This window comes from Typopeltis vanoorti, chromosome 6 (genome assembly GCF_054136105.1).
Source record: "Typopeltis vanoorti isolate ZY-2024b chromosome 6, IOZ_Tvanoo_1.0, whole genome shotgun sequence".
Lineage (NCBI taxonomy): Eukaryota > Metazoa > Arthropoda > Arachnida > Uropygi > Thelyphonidae > Typopeltis > Typopeltis vanoorti.
The window spans coordinates 97,816,099-97,836,613 of record NC_143554.1 but is presented as its reverse complement, the minus strand read 5'-3'; the positions used below and the strand labels follow the sequence as shown (position 1 = coordinate 97,836,613).

Genomic DNA, 20,515 nt, shown 5'->3' with positions numbered 1-20,515 from the left:
ATGATGCTATGCATTATGGGAAGGGCCACACTACCCAGACTGGTTTTGACCTTTATTGAGGTCTCATCAGTGGGAGCCAGACCCAGAAGTGACACCAAGGTTGAAGTATAATGCAGAAGTCATATTTCTATATTCTAGTAGACAAAAGGTGTCACATCTTATTACTAAAATACTTTCAACAAGGTCCATGACTGATCTGGGGCAGATATTCGTTGATCTCACCCGACACTCCACTTTATCCCAAGGATGTTTAATAGGGTTGAGATCAGGGCTCAGAAGAGGCCAGTCAAGTGTGGTAACATTCATGTTCACAAACTGTAGTTACAGCAGCCTTATGACATGGTTCATTGTCTTCCTGAAAGAGACAATGGTCAATTCTATAGAAATGTCACAAAGTAGAAAGCATTGCATTGTCCAGAATGTTCAGATGCCTCTTGGAGTTCAGTGTTTGTGGCATCACAGCGGTCAGAGTCAAAACCAGGAAAAACAGGACTACACTATCACACTTCCACCTCTGAATTTCATAGTTGGGGTTACATACCCTGGTAAGAGATGTTCACCAGGCATCCACCACACCCACACTCGTCCATCTGTAGAGTGATTTGTCGTTCCATAACACAGCTTTCCAAGCTTCCACATCCCACTGTACATGCTCTTTGCACCACTCAAGATGGTACCGCATGTTGGTTTGGGACATGCATATTGTGATCCTGCCATGCAAGCTCATGTTGTAAGCCTTGGTTCTGAATGTTTTTGTGCAGATTTATGTTCTAGTCGATGCCTGGAACTCCATATTCAACATGTTGACTGAAAAAAGGGCAGTTTTTATGTAATATCTTTTGTAACGCCCTACGTGTACATTCAGTGAGTGTAGTGGAACATCCACTTATAGTTGACTCCCTGCACTTCTATCTCAGTATGGTATCACTGAGATCTTCCTCCCCATTTTAATTATTATTATTTTTTAAATTTAATATAATGCTGCATTATTTCATTATGTAATTAAATTTAATATTAATTCAAATAATTTAATTTAAAATTTAGACCTTAATTTTAATTTTATTTTATTGTAACCACCCATTAGGTGTCATCTGGCATGTGGCTCAGCTCTATAAATAGGATTAACATTCTTTGTTGTAGTTTCAACTTGTGCTTATGCTAATTCGCTGATGACCAGTTAGTTTCTGGGTGAAATATTCAGTAATAAAATTACTCTATTCTTGTGAATTTTGGAAACTTTCATCAGTATATCATCATACTTACTCATTCCTGAATGCTAACAATGTCACGTTCCTTCCTAACATCTTTTGTTTTTAATATGATTCTGCCATTGATGCCATATGTTTAGTCTCGTAATCTTTCACAGAGCTCTCATCAGATTAATATTTATATAGTTAGTGACAAGACTAAATATAACATACTAATCATTAATATTAATTCCCAGTTATGTTGCAGTTTATTAGCATTAAGCAAATTTGAATCTTATGAACATTATTATTAATATTATTACATGGTCATCTCCATGGAGTCTGTAGACTCATCATGGGTGGAATGCTTCACTTATCACACATACCTCTCCTTAAACTCATTCACCAGCAGAGCGCTCATGACTGTCTCTGACATCCCATTCCACATATTAACTACTCTCCACACAAAAAATCTAGTCCTTTGTTCTAACCTTATATAACTTCCATGGATGACTCCATTTTCTTTCTTGTTCAGTTCAGTATTGAAATCTTTCAATACAGGACTGGACTCTATGATAGAGGGTTATGAAGAGCCCTCTGAAAGAGTGATTTATCATACCCCCCCCCTCTCTTTTGCCTATCAGCTAAACTTTGTGAATCAGAAATCTGTCATCACAGGAAGCATTCAACAGGCTTGTCATAATTTTGGTCACTCAGCTCCAAATCCGTTTCACCACTTCCACCTTCCTAAGAAACTGAAGTAACCAAATCTTTGCATAGTAGTCAGGTGTAGTCATTTCAAAGCTATTAGAGAGATAATAATAGGTGTACTATGCTAACCAAATAGTTATGTCAAAGCTATTATAGAAATAATAGCTTTTTATCCTTGCTTGTCAGTGTGTTTTTAACATCCAAAGGGTTTTTGAGCTACCTACTTCACAATGTCCTCTGCATTTCAATTTCAAGTTATCCAACACTCCCAAATCCTGCTGAGACTTAAAAGCTTGGTTAAGAGCACTGTGATTTCTCTTACAATTTTCCTTAGTACATAGGCTGATCTTTCATCCAATTCCCATAGCTGTATTCATATTGTGATTTTTAATACCCTAAAAACTGGTTCATTCTATCTCTTTTCTCCATATTAATCACATTATTCACTGCATTACCTATATTAACAAAAAATATAGGCATTAATGAGACTTGGCTGACAGAGGAAGATGATTGCTACATTTCAAAATAACTAGTTATGTTTATGGAAGAGAATTAGCTAGTTGCCAAAGTAGGAAAAAATGCTTTAGCATTAAAAACAATCATATATTTATACATGCTGCAAAATGGAATACAACTGTAGAACAGAATGGTGTGAATTGTTATTTAGTCAGATTTATCTTGAAATAAAGAAATATAATTGGAAATTAATGTATGCAATTTGTTTACAACAACAACAAGAAGAAAAAAAATCCTTGTTGAGATTGTATTTGGTCATTCAAACATATAATTAAAATGAAATATATATTATAATTTGATAACTAATATTTAAGGAATTGACAGCGTATACTAGAAATATAAATTAAATGAACTTTAATATATACTTTCCGATATTTCGGCAAACGTCACGTTGCCATCTTCTTGGGAACTTAATATAAAGACACGTGCACACAAGAACTACATAACAGCAAATGAGAACTGAAGATAGGAAGCTAACGTTTTCCTAAAGTCCTGGTGGTGCCCCCTGGCGGGCTATATTGGTGGTTCTTGGCCTTTGGGCTGAAGTTCTTCTGATAATTGTTTCCCAAATTTGGGGCAGTCTCATGCATCCAAATTTTTTGAGGTTTGGCATGTTCCTAAGGGCTGAGGCTGATTCCATGAATAGTCTTTCATACTTGAACGTGCTGTGGTGTATGACTGTGGCTTTCTTCCATCTTATTCTGTGGCAAGTATCCAGAGCGTGGTCTGCAAGCCCAGAGTGGCTGTACTGGTGAAATCGGATGTAATCCTTGTGTTCTGAGATTCTGATATTTGCTGTCCTGCCTGTTTGGCCAAAGTAAGACAATTTACAGCTGCAAGGGACCTGGTACACACCACGTAGGTCTAGGGGAAGTGGTTGGTCTTTAGTGGAGCGGATAAGGGATGCCAATTTTCTATGTGGTCTATAACAAGTGGTTAAGTCGTTTTTTCTCAAGATTTTGTTGATTTTTTCCGAGGTGCCTTGGATGTAGGGAATGGTGATGGATTTAGAGTAATCTTTTTTGTGAAGGGGAGGGGTAGCCATTGGCTGAGAAAGTGTCATGGATGTGATTTAGTTCAGTGGTTAGGGCTTGATCATTTGAACAGATTATTTTTGCCCTGTTGAATAGTGTCTTAATAACTCCATATTGTTGTGAAGGGGGGTGATGGGATTGTTGGTGAATGTATCTGCCTGTATGGGTGGGTTTTCTATAAACTGAGAAAACCAAGGTTCCATCAGGTTTGCAGGTGACTAGTGTGTCTAGGAAGGGGAGGTTATTGTTTTCCTCTTTTTCCAGGGTAAACTTGATTCTAGGGTGTTCGTTGTTTAAGTGTGTTAGGAAGGAGAGGAGTGAATCCGGGCCATGTGGCCAAATAGCGAACACATCATCAACATAGCGAAGCCATATGGTAGGTTTTTGTGGGGCTGAGTTTAAGGCTTTCTCTTCAAAAGTCTCCATAAAGAAGTTGGCCAAGGGTGGGGAAAGTGGTGAATCCATGGCTGTCCCCTCTATCTGTTTGTAGAATTTTTCCTGCCAAACGAAATAGCCTGAGTTTATTGTAAACTGAAATAGGACTGAGATATCGGGAGGAAATTTAGCTTGAATTAGCTCTAGGGTTTCTTTGAGGGGGTACATTTGTGAATAGGGAGGAGACATCAAAACTGACCATTATGTCATTGTGTTGCAGTGTAAGGTTTTCTATACTGGCTTTGAACTGGGCTGAGTTTTTTATGTGTGATGGTGTGTTGCCAGTATAGTGTGAGAGTGCTTTGGCTAAATGCTTGGCTAGTTTGTAAGTGGGGGAATCAATGCCATCCACTATGGGACTATTTGGCAGAAAAAATTCTACAAACAGTTAGAGGGGACAGCCATGGGTTCACCACTTTCCCCACCCTTGGCCAACTTCTTTATGGAGACTTTTGAAGAGAAAGCCTTAAACTCAGCCCCACAAAAACCTACCATATGGCTTCGCTACGTTGATGATGTGTTTGCTATTTGGCCACATGGCCCGGATTCACTCCTCTCCTTCCTAACACACTTAAACAACCAACACCCTAGAATCAAGTTCACCCTGGAAAAAGAGGAAAACAATAACCTCCCCTTCCTAGACACACTAGTCACCCGCCAACCTGATGGAACCTTGGTTTTCTCAGTTTATTGAAAACCCACCCATACAGGCAGATACATTCACCAACAATCCCATCACCCCCCCTCACAACAATATGGAGTTATTAAGACACTATTCAACAGGGTAAAAATAATCTGTTCAAATGATCAAGCCCTAACCACTGAACTAAATCACATCCATGACACTTTGTCAGCCAATGGCTACCCCCTCCCAAAAAAAAAATCCAGAGAATACTTAACCCAGTTATCCACAACCCACCACCCCTCCCCTTCACAAAAAAGATTACTCTAAATCCATCACCATTCCCTACATCCGAGGCACCTCGGAAAAAATCAACAAAATCTTGAGAAAAAACGACTTAACCACTTGTTATAGACCACATAGAAAATTGGCATCCCTTATCCGCTCCACTAAAGACCAACCACTTCCCCTAGACCTACGTGGTGTGTACCAGGTCCTTTGCAGCTGTAAATTGTCTTACTTTGGCCAAACAGGCAGGACAGCAAATATCAGAATCTCAGAACACAAGGATTACATCCGATTTCACCAGTACAGCCACTCTGGGCTTGCAGACCATGCTCTGGATACTCGCCACAGAATAGGATGGAAGAAAGCCACAGTCATACACCGCAGCAAGTTCAAGTATGAAAGACTATTCATGGAATCAGCCTCAGCCCTTAGGAACATGCCAAACCTCAAAAAATTTGGATGCATGAGACTGCCCCAAATTTGGGAAACAATTATCAGAAGAACTTCAGCCCAAAGGCCAAGAACCACCAATATAGCCCGCCAGGGGGCACCACCAGGACTTTAGGAAAATGTTAGCTTCCTATCTTCAGTTCTCATTTGCTGTTATGTAGTACTTGTGTGCACGAGTCTTTGTATTAAGTTCCCAAGAAGATGGCAACGTGACGTTTGCCGAAATATCGGAAAGTATATATTAAAGTTCATTTAATTTATATTTCTAGTATACACTGTCAATTCCTTAAATATTAGTTATCATGTTTAACCAGCTTATAAGCCTCTCAACAAGAAGAAATATATATTGATGTTTAATTGACCACTGATTTATAAACATCTGATGCTAACAAGTTTTGGAAACAGGACTGTTTGGCTTCTTCAGGGCTTATAATGGTAAGAGAGAACCCAAAGTGGCTATTAAAGAGAAAATGGAGTTACACTATCATATAAATTAAAACAGAACATGTAACATTACACGCATGGAGCATGTTATGTTAGTCACTGTGGTGAGAGCACACTCTGTAGTTTTGAGCGAAATTAAATTCTGGTAGACTTGAGCTATCCTTATTAAGATATTCCATATGTCAGCTATTATCATTCCCTGGTTTCTGTTAACATTTTCTCCAGAACGGAGGACTACTACGGCTTCCTTGAAGTTTCTACAACGGAAGTCTTCTTCTAGATAAGGCATGGAGCTGCTATCCCAATCAGTGGTGTGATTTGTAATTGTGAAATGATGGGCTAGACCCGAATTGTCCATTCTGTTGTTATTAACATCTCCTATATGTTCTGTTTTTTTTCGAATTTTGAGGCTTCTCAACGTCTGTCCTATATAATTTAGACCACAAGCACATGGGATGTTGTACTCTCCAGTGTGTTTGAAAAAAGCATTGATATCTTTTGGCTATCTTAAAACGTGATGGATAGTCTTGACCGGTTTGAACGCAACTCTGATGTTGAAAGGCTTAAAAAGTTTTGCGATCTTTTTCGACACTGTACCTGCATAAGGAATAACTATGGATGATCTGTATTTAGTGATGATAGATTGTTGTTGTTGTTGTTGTGGGGAGGGGGGTTGCTATGAAGAATCTTGTTGATTAAATTCCTTGGATAGCCATTTTTTATTAATGTCTCTGATATATGAGTAAGTTCATCATAGAGTTCTTTTTCTTCTGAGATGATGTTCGTGGCTCTATTTTTGAGCATATGTATTATGCTGAGCTTCTGGGAAATATGGGAAGTTGATTTGAAATGAAGGTAGCATCCAGTATGTTGGTTTGTGGTAGACTGTTAGTTGATATGTCCATCTGCTGGTTTCTTGATTATCTTTTTCCAGTTACAAAGTGAATTGTATTTTTTTAATGGAAAGAATTAATTTTAGTTAAAAAGTCCAAAAGAGCTGTTTTTGTGTTCCTCCAAATTATGAAGACATCGTCTACATACCTCCATCACACTAAAGGTTTTGGGTCTAATTTTGAGAGGATGTCTGTTTCTAGCTTTTTCATGAACAGATCTGCCTTGGGCAGATCTGTCTCCCTGATGGAAAGGGAGGACCGAGCCTCCCTGATGAAAAAGTAATATTTTTAACCTTTCGGACCATATATTGACACAACCAGAAACTGAAATACTTAAGAAAGGATTCAATTTCGCCACCGCCTCAGATCATATTTCTGAAGTCGACATCATCAGTAACATAGAGAAAGCACTCTCATCCTTTCCTGAAACAACGGCAAACGATCTAGATTAAAAAGTGCTATTATCCTTTCAACTTCAAGGCCATCTAATCTAAACATAACACCCCAAGAAAATAGATCTCTCTGAAACTTGAAAAAGGATAAACAAATAACAATCTTAAAAGCAGACAAAAGTAATGCCACAGTCATTTTAAACGCTAAGGACTACATAGCCAAGATTGCAGAATTACTATCGGATTCATCACCATATCACATATTAGAGTCAGACCCAACATGGAAAAACCACAAGGACACTAATAACTTATTATGGAACATGACTAGTTGGTCCACAGACTTACAATGGAATCTGAAGTCACTACACCCATTGACGCCACGATTGTATGGTGCCTGAAAGTCCACAAAAGTGGAGTTCTGCTATGCCCAATCGTTGACGGAAGAAATGCTCCCACATATTTATTGTTCAAACACCTCTCCAGCCTCCTAAAAGGACATATCAGAAAATCTGACACTTACATTAAGAATTCAAAACACTTTAATGAAAAATTGAAAAACATCTCGATCTTAAAGACAGACATTCTCGCTAGCTTGAACGTGTTATCTTTATTTACCAACATCCTAGTTGTTATGCCTGTGTGCACACATCATTGTTTTTGTGATCCCTGATGATGGCAATGTAACATTGCTGAAATATAGGAAAGTCAAGTCTTTTATAATTAATATTTTAGTATACATTGTTATTTCCTGAAAAAATAATAGTTATGAGTAACCAACGTATAAGCCTATCTACAAGAATTACTATTATTCATGGAGATTCCATTGCACTCAAGGCCCTGCCAATACAGCAAGTTGAAGATATTCAGACAACTGAATAGATTAGCCTTCACTACTCACCATCAGTGGTTTCTCCCCCATTCCCACTGCTCTCAAGTTCTGCATTATGTTACAATTCAAGGATGGAATACTTTAATGAACTGCTCATCATTAAACACCTCTACTATATCCTTCTCAGTGTTTATCATTCTCCTATTATCACTGATCAACATCATCCTACCATAATCATTCTTCATTCATTCTTCTGGCCACATATGAAAAATTCCCTAGGATTTCTTTTAGCATCATTTGTTTAACTGCTTCTCATACTGTACTTTTGCTACCCTTACTAAGTGAGTCACCTTGCTTGCTTGTTCTTTGTATGTAACTGATTATCTCCATTCATTGTGCCATCTTCACAATGCCTTTTTCTTCCAGATTGTATGCTTCACCTCTTCAGTCATAAATAAAGATCTTTGAATGGTGAAACTTTGCCTGAACAAGGATGAAGTTCATTTCATTTTAAATTAATTTATATTAAATTTCATATTAAGTTTGTCAGTTTTTTCATATTAAGTAACTATTTACCAGTTAATGAAAATTAAATAGTTAATGAATTTAATGCTATTGTACTTATAAAACATAAAGTTTGAAGGTAATGTTCAAGTAAGAATGTGATTTATTTACTTATTTTGGGATAGATATATTGTTCTAATAAAATAATCAAAATTTAAATCGTTAAGAGAAGTTCATTTTATTATATTCCGATTAAAAAAGCATATTTTAAAATATGCTTTTTTAATTGGAATATAAAATTATGTTTGGTTGGTGTGAAAATTGCACCCATTTAAGATATAAGATATTTTGTATTATTTCAGATTCACGTTAATTATAATTTACTGTTATTAATAACTAGAATTAGAATTTATTGTTATTTTTAAATCATTCCTATTTGAATACTGAGGTTTGCATTGCATCATTATGCTGTTATTTGTTATTGTTTTACATCTACGATGATTTGCTGTTTTCGCTTAGCTTCTCTCTAAAGATATTGCTTTCTTGCTTCATGCTGTATACTGCATTGCTAGTGGTACTGAATGGTTTTCCAATAGTACAAAAATACTAATCAGAAATATAGCGTTCTGTTAACAGTAAAAATGTTAATGCTAGGTTGTGCAAATTTTATATGAAGGGATTATTTAAATTTTATATCAAGAGAAAAGTAATTTTTGAAGTCACTAGAGGATTTGTGTTGTGCATTATGGGATACTAAGGCAAGTGATGTTAAGTCATTAGCCTCTGTATGTGAGATGCCCAGTTGTGAAGTTACTTCACACACAAACTTTATTTGCTTACACTTGAATAAAGGATTAATCAAGAATATGATTTCTTGGCATCTTGAATTTATAGTATAACCAAGTGGAAAATCTTTCAACAAATAAATAATATTATGACCAAATATTTCAGTATAATCTCAAAATCAAATATCTGAATCCTCCCCCCTCCTCCCCAACATTCTAAGTATTCCTGCAAAAAGATAATCACAGTGTTTACAGATTATTTACTTTAAACATTTGCTTACTGTAGGTGTATGGTATATATAGCAGCCACATTAAGTTTATAAAATTCTTGTAGATAAGCTCATACATAGCTTTTCATTTTTCAGGAATTGACAACATATATTAGAATATTAATTATAAAAGCCTTTAATTAATACTTTCCTATATTTCGACAATGCTACATTGCCATCTTCAGGGATCACAAAAACAATGATATGTACATGTGCAGGCACTAGCACTGAGCAAATGAGGTTGACAGAAATCAGGCCTTGGAGTCCTAAACAGTTTCCCCCTAGTGGACTGAATTGGATTGTCTTGGCAATTGGGCTGACGTTTTTAAAATGTATGCTTCCTAGATTTGGAGAAGTCTCATGCACCCAAATTAGTTGTGGTTTGGAATGTTTTTTAAAGCTGAGGCAAATTTAATGAATATCTTTCATACTTATATTTACTGCAGTGTAATAGAGTGACCTTCTTCCAGCATATCCTGTGGTGGGTGCCCAAAGCATGGTTAGCAAGTTCTGAGTGGCTATATTGGTGGAACCGGATGTAGTCCTTGTGTTATTTTGTTCTGATATTGGATGTCCTGCCTGTTTGACTGTAGTAGGACAATTTACAACTGCAAGGGACCTGGTATACTCCTGGTAGGTCTAGGGAATGTGGCTGGTCTTTGGTGGAGCGGATAAGAGATGCCACTTTCTTGTGTAGTCCATAACTGATTGTAAGGTCATATTTCCTTAGGATTTTTGTTAATTTTTCAGATCTGCATGCATGCACATATCATTATTTTTTGTGATCCCTGAAGATGACAATGTAACATTACCGAAATATAGGAAAGTATTAATTAAAGTATATTTTATAATTAACATTCTAGTATATGTTGTCAATTCCTGAAAAATCAAAAGCTAAATTTATAAAAGTTGATATATCACAATTATTTTTAACAGTTATTGAATGTTTATGAAGTTAACATTCATTAATATTAATGAAACAGTTGAAACATTGAAAATAGTGAAGTCTTTTACAAAAGATAATTTTTGCCTCAGCAGTTTCATTTATGGATTGGACCTTATTAGTAACATAAAAGTTAAACAATTAAAATAAATGGGTTTGTAATGATGCCTTCTGCTTGCACATTAAGTATCTGTTTGCTCATTTCTATTCTGTTAATAAGCCTTATAATCCTAATAACTATTTTGGTTAGTCTTGTCTGTGAAAGTGTAAATCTGCATTTGTTACTGATCAAATAGGGTTCTTTGTATTTACTTACTGTTATAGTTAAAATGCATATTTTCTCAGGTTGGGTCTTTGGTCTATCATCAGAGCCAGCAGACAAACGTGTTGATCCAAACTATTTGCTCATCTCTGAGGATGCAGCTCAGAAAATATACAAGCTTAGGTAGTAGTACTGTTGGTGTTCTGATTATTTGTGATGATAGTAATGTTACATATTTTATATAGTCCTACCTTTATTTTCACACCATTTTTTTTTATCTGATAATTTATTGTATACTAAAAATTATAATATTTGAATTTCAGTTTTAATAGATGAAGGTCTTCTTCAATAAACAAAAAGATAAGGGGGTTTAGCTTTCTTACTTATATATTAAGAGCCTCGATTGCTCAGTCAGTATCAACAATGCCCTTTGGTGGGAAAGACCTGTGTTCAATCCTCTATCAGGTCTTACCAGCTGAACATGAGTTAGCCAGTCTTATACAGAGGTAGCAGTTTTTTTGTTTTTTTTCCCAGAAACTTAATTTTTCATCCTGTAAAAGAGGCAAATCACCAGAAGAATACATGCAATATACAGACATAGCAAACAAGATAGATAGGATAAACTACCCTATCATAAGGAATAAGCACATTTCTTATAATAATGGTAATAAAGCCAAATTACTTGACCACGACAGGCTGTTGAGCCTAAAATGGGATGGGACTTATAAAACTATCTGATGAAACCTGCTTTTTTGTATAATGATCTACAGCACCTGTTCCATCACTTCTTGGGATTTTAATATTTTTTTGAGTACTCTCACTGTATCATATACCAAATATTGGATTTTTATTCCAGCTGGAAATTCATAAAAAGATCAGCCAGCCTGTGCAGAATGTCCTCTCTGTCCCTGTTTTTGAGGTTTGTGGAATGCAGTATTGAGATAGCCTCAAGTGATATGAACTGTTATGAACCCAGAAGGCAGTATAGCATTGGTGATCTCTGATGTCACGATTTTCATTCAGTTTCATGAATTGGTTATGGATTCAAAAGTTATTGGGAAACAAGGAGAAACTCACAGATAACATGATATTATGATGCTTTTTTTTTGATAGAAACAGGATAAAAATATTACTGCATCATTGCAAACATTCATTTTTACAAATTGAATATTTATTGAAGTTGAAAATGGGTTTGTAGCTGTAATTACACAATTTCAAAATAGCATGCAATAGTCATTTTTCAAATCTTTTTCTCACACACACACACACACACACACACACCACGAGAAGAACTTGGACCACACATACTTCAACCTCGCCCTTACTTAGAGCTTCAAAGGTTTGAAGTTCTCTCCCTCCCTCCCTCCCTCCTGCCATAACCTGCAAATTATCACATAAGGTAAGGGGGATCTTGTATGATGAGATTCCTTTACCAACTATTTATATGCTTCTGTCACATCTCCTCTCCTATGCCTATTTCTCAAACTTGAAAAACCATATTCCTCTAGCATGTTCTCCTAGTATGCACAGTTTCATAGACCAGATATTATTATGGTTACCCTATGCTATCTTTTTGACAGTCTTCTCCCTTCCCCCATAGAACTCAGGTAACCACCATATATACACAGTAAATATCTTATCAAAATCTCTGAAGTGGGAAAATGACCTCTTCTTTCTACAAGTTCAGTATTCTGTTCAGCAGCACATTATCTGATGTGATGGCAAAAACTACCTTATCAACAGCTCTCAACTTCAATTCTTTATCCAACATTACCTTCAAGTCTCTAGTTTCATTGGCTGCTTGCAGCAAATTCCCATCAAAATAATACTCTGCCTACAATGTACTCGGTCCAAATTGCATAATACAAGTAATATTTTTATTGATTTATTTTTTTCTCATTTGATTCTGTGCAGGGTATCCAAAGCTAGACCTTACTGACCATAGTTATTGCAGCCAATGTATTTTTTGTGTTCTTCTAGACAGATGTTGGCAGCTCTCCCAGTTTGACCATAATAAGATGATTTGCAAGAACAAGGCACCTTATAAACATCTGGAACAGAGATGGGAGGGAGTAGATCCTTAGGAGAGCAGATAAGGGCAGCCAACTTCAGATAGGTTTGAAAGTAGTGCAGAGATTATATTTCTTTAGAGTTCTGCCTAAAAAAAATTGCTTAAATAGCTGAAATATTTTACTTATTCTATAGGTTCTCCAGCTAGCCTGGTTGGCCGAGTGGTTAGCATATCCACCTTCCAACCAAGAGGCTGCAGGTTTGAGTCCCACCAGGTGCTTGGATATTTGTGATTGTCATACTAACTCTTTTGGAAAGGACATCTGTGGCTCTACCAGTTCTAGCAGAAGGCTTCACTCCTAAAACCCACTGGGGTACAGGAGTGACTATATGGCATCAAAATGATGTCACATGTGAATAACTAACTATAGGTTCTCCATTCAGGATGCAGTTGATGTTTTCATAGTCTGTCTTTTTATTACTGATTTTCATATAAAATTTATTACAGCAGCTATTCAGTTTAGTTCAATCTACATAAAGTAAATTGCTGAGATTAACATATCCAATTTTGATATCAGGTTTAATTCCACTTTCCTTAATGTGATCGATACTTTTCTAGATCTACAAAACTTCAATCCAGCTCCTCCTTATATTCCTATGATTTCTCAACTGTTTGTCTTAAAGTGAAAATCTGATCCTGACAACATCTATTGACCTGAACCCAACTTGTTCTTCTCCAAGTTTTCCTTCCACAAACAAGCTTAGAAAAGTAGATCTATTATTGGCCAGATTTTCACATTACACAGAATTGCAGACATATCCTAGTGAAAAGACATTGATCTTTATTTGTTTTGTTATTTCAAACAAGCATTTGACTCTCTCTGTTAACAGACACAAATTTCCCTGAATGCTACATAATAAAGATATAGATTTTAAAATACTTAGAATATTAACTATATGTTATCAGAATGCCAATGTATGTTTGCAGTATATTAGTACTTCAACTATTCAATGTGACAAGAGGAGTAATACAAGGCTGCCTACTCCTTTTCCCCTACTTTTTAACTTTTTTGTAGAGAATCTTATTATTAATGTGATAGAGGAAAGCATGAAATAATGATAAATAGCAAGCATATCGTTCATAAAATAGACATATTGTAAGTACTAAATCTAATCTACAGTATCGGGTTACAGAAATAGTAGAAACCCGTAAGAAATATATGATGTCAATTAATATCAACAGAACAAAAGTAATGAAGATGGGAAGTAACAATAATTCTAAACAATCAAGTAATAGAAGTAGTAAATAGTTATGACTATGAGGTGAGATCAAAAAGTATGGTTAATGCTAGAATTTAAGAATGTTTATTAACCTAAATACAAATCAATATCCTTGAAAGTAGTCTCCTTGGCTTGCCACAAACTTGTCTCAACCTTCTAGTCTCTTTCTGAATCAGTTCTGGAAGTCAACTTTCTGTAGCTCTTTTAGGTATATTGTTGTGGCCACTTCAGTTTCTTGAATTGATGCAAAATGCTTTCCCTTCATTGTTGATTTAAACTTTGAAAAGAGCCAGAAATCACAGGGTGCTAAACTGGGCAAATATGATGGGCACACAGTAATTTTTTTTTTTTTGTCCAACCTGCACAGTCGAATAAGACAAGGGCTGGTATGGAGCATTATTGTGATGCAGCATGAAACCATTCACCCAGTTGTCTTTTTTTAACACATTATTCTGCAGATGTTCCAGTACTCCTTTATAATATTCAGAGTTGACTGTAGTGCCTCTAGCTAGAAACTGCCTACACAATCTCCTCCAAATCTAAAAAAAATCAACAGAACTTGGTCTCGGGTTCATAACAATATACCCAAGATTCATCTCCTGTTTCTATCTGAAGTCACATAATCATGCATTTCCAATGAAATCGCCGAACACTGCCCCTTTTGATCAGCCATTAAAATGTACCCACCAAATTTCATGCTCACTTATTTCATGTTCAAAACATTTTTTCCAAATGTGTTGAACTGAGCTGAATGAGATGTGGAGATCTTCATAACTTTTTTTTTAGGTTCAATTATCTGTCTGTACATGAAGTTGAAGAGTGTCCCAGGATTTCTTCATCATCATTGGATTCAGAACTACTAAAAAATCATTCAAACCATTGTAAACAGTCTTTTTCATGACAACACTATTTTGTAAATTGCTAGTAATATTTCATCAGTTTCGGATGCATTCTTACCTACTTTGAAACAAAATAATTTTATGTTCACTGTCTGTTTACAATCACTGCTTTCCATTTTTGTGACAATGATGCAAAACAGGTATACAAAAACTGTATTTACAACTAAGGAAGCAAACTTACCAATGTGGTTGGCCAAATAGATAGCATATCCATAACTAATAATTAAGGAATTGACAACGTACACTAGAAATATAAATTAAATAAACTTTAATATATACTTTCCGATATTTTGGCAAACGTCACGTTGCCATTTTCTTGGGAACTTAATACAAAGACAAGTGCACACAAGTACTACATAACAGCAAATGAGAACCGAAGCTAGGAAGCTAACATTTTCCTAAAGTCCTGATGGTGCCCCCTGGCAGGCTATATTGGTAGTTCTTGGCCTTTGGGCTGAAGTTCTTCTGATAAATGTTTCCCAAATTTGGGGCAGTCTCATGCATCCAAATTTGTTGAACTTGCTGTGGCGAATTACTGTGGCGAGTATCCAGAGTGTGGTCTGCAAGCCCAGAGTGGCTGTACTGGTGAAATCGGATGTAATCCTTGTGTTCTGAGATTCTGATATTTGCTGTCCTGTCTGTTCGTCCAAAGTTGGACAATTTACAGCTCAAAGGGACCTGGTACACACCAGGTAGGTCTAGGGGAAGTGGTTGGTCTTTAGTGGAGCGGATAAGGGATGCCAATTTTCTATGTGGTCTGTAACAAGTGGTCAAGTCATGTTTTTTTAAGATTTTGTTGATTTTTTCCGAGGTGACTCGGATGTAGGGAATGGTGATGGATTTAGAGTAATGTTTTTTGTGAATGTGTGTGTGTGTGGGGGCGGGGAGGTGGGTTGTGGATGACTGCTTTAAGTATTTTTTGGATTCTTCATAAACTTTTTGGAGTCAGTTTTGATGTCTCCTCCTTATTCACGAATATCCCCCTCAAAGAAACCTTAGAGCTAATCCAAGCTAAATTTCCTCCTGATATCTCAGCCCTGTTTCAGTTTACAATGAACTCAGGCTATTTTGTTTGGCAGGAAAAATTCTACAAACAGATAGAGGGGACAGCCATGGGTTCACCACTTTCCCCACCCTTGGCCAACTTCTTTATGGAGACTTTTGAAGAGAAAGCCTTAAACTCAGCCCCACAAAAATCTACCATATGGCTTCGCTATATTGATGATGTGTTCGCTATTTGGCCACATGTCCCAGATTCACTCCTCTTCTTCCTAACACACTTAAACAACCAACACCCTAGAATCAAGTTCACTCTGGAAAAAGAGGAAAACAATAACCTCCCCTTCTAGACACACTAGTCACCCGCCAACCTGATGGAACCTTGGTTTTCTCAGTTTATAGAAAACCCACCCATACAGGCATATACATTCACCAACAATCCCATCACCCCCCCACTCACAACAATATGGAGTTATTAAGACACTATTCAACAGGGCAAAAATAATCTGTTCAAATGATCAAGCCCTAACCACTGAACTAAATCACATCCATGACACTTTCTCAGCCAATGGCTACCCCCCCCCCCCCCGAAAAAAAAGAATCCAAAAAATACTTAAACCAGTTATCCACAGCCCACCTTCCCCCCCCCCCCCCCCCCCCCTTCACAAAAAATATTACTCTAAATTGATCACCATTCCCTACATCCGAGGCACCTCGGAAAAAATCAACAAAATCCTAAAAAAATGACTTGACCTCTTGTTACAGACCACATAGAAAATTGGCATCCCTTATCCACTCCACTAAAGACCAACCACTTCCCCTAGACCTACCTGGTGTGTACCAGGTCCCTTGCAGCTGTAAATTGTCTTACTTTGGCCAAACAGGCAGGACAGCAAATATCAGAATCTCAGAACACAAGGATTACATCCGATTTCACCAGTACAGCCACTCTGGGCTTGCAGACCATGCTCTGGATACTCACCACAGAATAAGGTGGAAGAAAGCCACAGTAATACACTGCAGCAAGTTCAAATATAAAGACTATTCATGGAATCAGCCTCAGCCCTTAGGAACATGCCAAACCTCAACAAATTTGGATGCATGAGACTGCCCCAAATTTGGGAAACATTTATCAGAAGAACTTCAGCCCAAAGGCCAAGAACTACCAATATAGCCTGCCAGGGGCACCATCAGGACTTTAGGAAAATGTTAGCTTCCTAGCTTTGGTTCTTATTTGCTGTTATGTAGTACTTGTGTGCACTTGTCTTTGTATTAAGTTCCCGAGAAGATGGCAATGTGACATATGCTGAAATATCGGAAAGTATATATTAAAGTTTATTTAATTTATATTTCTAGTACGTTGTCAATTCCTTAATTATTAGTTATCATGTTTAACCAGTATAAGCCTCTCTACAAAATAGCATATCCACTCTCTAACCAACAGGTTGGGGGTTCAAATCCCACCTTGATCATGTATGTTTGTAAACACCTGCTCTAGACAAGCATGATATAGTTCACCCACCTATTAGAGGTCCCTCGACACTTCTGCGCATGTTAGAAAAAGGAGAATCCATTCCGATAATAGGGTAATCAATCTGTTTTCTGGGATGTGTTTGTTTATTATTACAGGTCGGAAAATTTAGCTTTTCTTTTACGAACATTGTAGTTTTTAAAGTGTAACTATTTTGCTTGTATAACAGTTGGAAAAATGTATGTAGTAAAGTATTAACAAAATTAAAAAAGGTATAGCATAAAACAAAAATTTTTACTAAGTTTATTTTTAAGAAAGTTTTCTATAAAATAAAAATAATTATACAGAAAAACAAAAATTTTTACTAAGTTTATTTTTAAGAAAGTTTTCTATAAAATAAAAATAATTATACAGAAAAACAGAAATTTTTTCAAATGAACTTAGATATTCTAAACTTACAGTTGAGAGAACTGAGACACTTTAATGTTCTAAACCAATTAATTATTTATGACTTGTTGTGACTCTTTTAACAAACCCATGCAAAAAAAGGTTGGAAAAAAATACCATTATCAAATCCTTTTAATCTTCATGGTCATCTGAATCGGTGTCTGAATCGCCATCACTTTCACTTAAACTGACCACCAAAGGTTCGCATAATTCTTCGATAATTCCGTCTCTGTCCCAATACATATTTTCCAATGAGGTGACATGAAAGCAATATTTTCTCCAGTTTTTAACTTTAATACTTTCAGTCGCCTGTTCTGAAAGCTTAAAAAGTTTTGATATGTCAATATCTCCAGTTACGTTGCGATGCGAATGAAACTTTTCCCTTCTGCCCTAACATGCTCAATAGTATTAATATCGCAATGATATGGTAGTAGCCATATATCGTGTTGAATTTAAATAGTTTAGTTGTGGGCAAGTTTCTTTTGACCAAATTAAGCAATTCAATTTTTCGCATATCTGGAGAATGAGAAATGTTATTTGCAGAGAGCCAATCTATAAGAACTTGCTTCTTATTAGACCAATTTGGAACTTTGTTTGATCGAATAGAGTGATATGAAGCGTTATCAATTATAACAACAGCATTTTTAGGAAGGTTTGGAATCAGTTTTTCTTCTGCCCACTTTTCGAAGATCGTAGAATTCATTTGCATATAGTAATTGGCTTTGTATATTAAGTTTGAATTCGGTAAAAAACCCATTTCTCCACCCGCACACAAATTTATTATACGCTGCAAGGCATTTCCGGTTTGTAGCACTCCACATTCTTCTTTAGACTGCCAATATTTTCCATAATTTAAATTACTATCAATCCAAGTTTCATCTAGATACACAATCGTTTTTTTTTTCCTCCCTGAAATGTCTTATTGCTCTCAAATACTGCATTCTAGATAAAACAATGTCACTTCACTCCATGATAAGTTTCCTTTTATTCTGGGACATTTTAAAACAAAATCAGATTTCATGAATTAATTAATTTTTCTTTTCCAAGAAAAATTAATTTTTTATTTAAGCACAGGAATCAATTTTGGAACAGTTGGCACTCTTTTCTCAACCACGTAAAATTCGTGAATAGTTCTTATAACGTCTACATCAAAATCATTCAAAGCTACAGTTTCAATGGTTTTCTTTACTCTGGTGCTTTTTTTTTTTTTAGGAGATTTAAATTTTGGCTTACCTTCACCTTATGATTCCCTACGAATTCTTTTAACAGTCGACCCCGATACGCCCGCAATTGCACTTGCATGTTTTATGACTTGAGAAAGGGGAACTATGAGATGATTCTTTTCACAGAATGTCAGCACATTATTCAGTATTCTTTTGCAAGAGCTACTGAATCGTTTAACAACAGAACTTGTTGACTGTACTGGATCCATCATACAAATTAATAATAAAAAAATAATGCAAAAAAGCGACAACAAAAATCAAGCTAGTACTAGTACAGGGACAGACAGGAAAGCACGTGATTTCGCATGTTGGCAACCAATTTGTACATCCTTCATTTCTTTCTCCCCTTCAGCATGAATCGACTATTCTTGGCAAAATGCCAAGGAGAGATCTACAAACAGTGGGCAAACTATAGCTCTTTGAGTTTATAAGGCTTGTTTGATTGTAAAATGTGATTGTAAAACTCATCACATGACTGACAGACATATCAGATCACGTGATTCCTCTCAGCTTCTACTCTTTCTCTCCAGTTGATCATTTGATCAACAGATCAAATACTGCGTCTACATTCACCATACTTTTTGATCACGCCTCATTCTTACATTTATTGATCATATCTGATTTAAATGATACTGCTACAATTTAACATAGAATCTTAACAGCATGGACAAATTGAAAAAAAAAAACATGGAAATGCAATAAATTATCTGATCACTTGAAACTAAATATATGGAAAAATTAATAAAACATACTGAATAGAATTTATCTTATTTATGTAAATAGAATTTATCTACTAGAGTTTATTTATAGAATTTATCAAAATGGACCAATAGAAGGCGAATATACCGGCGCTTTGAGTGTTTGTGTCTCCTATAAGGTTCGGCTAGGGCAACTGGTAGTATGGTGGCAAGTGTATTCCCGCAAGCTTTCTGGTCAATTTTCACATGAAACTTTTATAGTTTCTGTATTTGACTTTGAAATGATGTTGGATTTAATATCCACTTAATTTATATAATTTTGCATCGCTGAAGTGAAGCCTTTTGGCTCTTTATTTTAGTAACATACTGAATAGATTCAAAACTGATGAACTAGTTAGCTACGAAATTGATAGATCACATAGAATTGCAGATAATATCCAACAATAGCAGTTGAAATGGTTCAGTCACACAGAATGCAATCCAGAGAGAGAGACTAGTGCATCCAATGTACAAAGGACAGATGAAAGGTTCACGATCCAAAAGAAGACCATGATTATCATTCTTACAGACATTATAAACGAACACAAGTTTCAAGCCAGAAGATAAGAGATCTTGCACAAGACAGAAGAAAATGGTGAATTACTATCCATGAAAGGCTCAGCCTATCCTAGGACAAACAGATAAGGAAATATTACATTTTGTTATAGGGCATTCACAGCTGTGTTAGACAGTGATTTTTCATTTTTCTAGATTTTGCAAAGGCATTTGAAAGACATTGAAGACAATGGTGATTAATAGTCAGTAGGTAGTTTGGACAAACACAGGAAATGGTTGGCTGATAGATGCCATTGAGTCATGTATTGTGGGGAGAGAGGAAGTAATGTCTTAATCAAGAAGGGCAATAAGCAGTGTACGAGAATATT

General features: G+C 36.1%; 1 protein-coding gene across 1 annotated transcript in view; it reads left to right on the top strand.

The window, feature by feature from the left end:
* The window catches only part of LOC150105739 (BBSome complex member BBS7-like), a 320,423-nt gene that overhangs the window by 166,281 nt on the left and 133,627 nt on the right, over positions 1–20,515 (top strand). Inside the window, exon 12 of the mRNA XM_090395048.1 lies at positions 10,648–10,747. Within this exon, the coding sequence (XP_090251174.1) occupies positions 10,648–10,747 (100 nt within the window). The remainder of the gene's footprint in view (positions 1–10,647; positions 10,748–20,515) is intronic.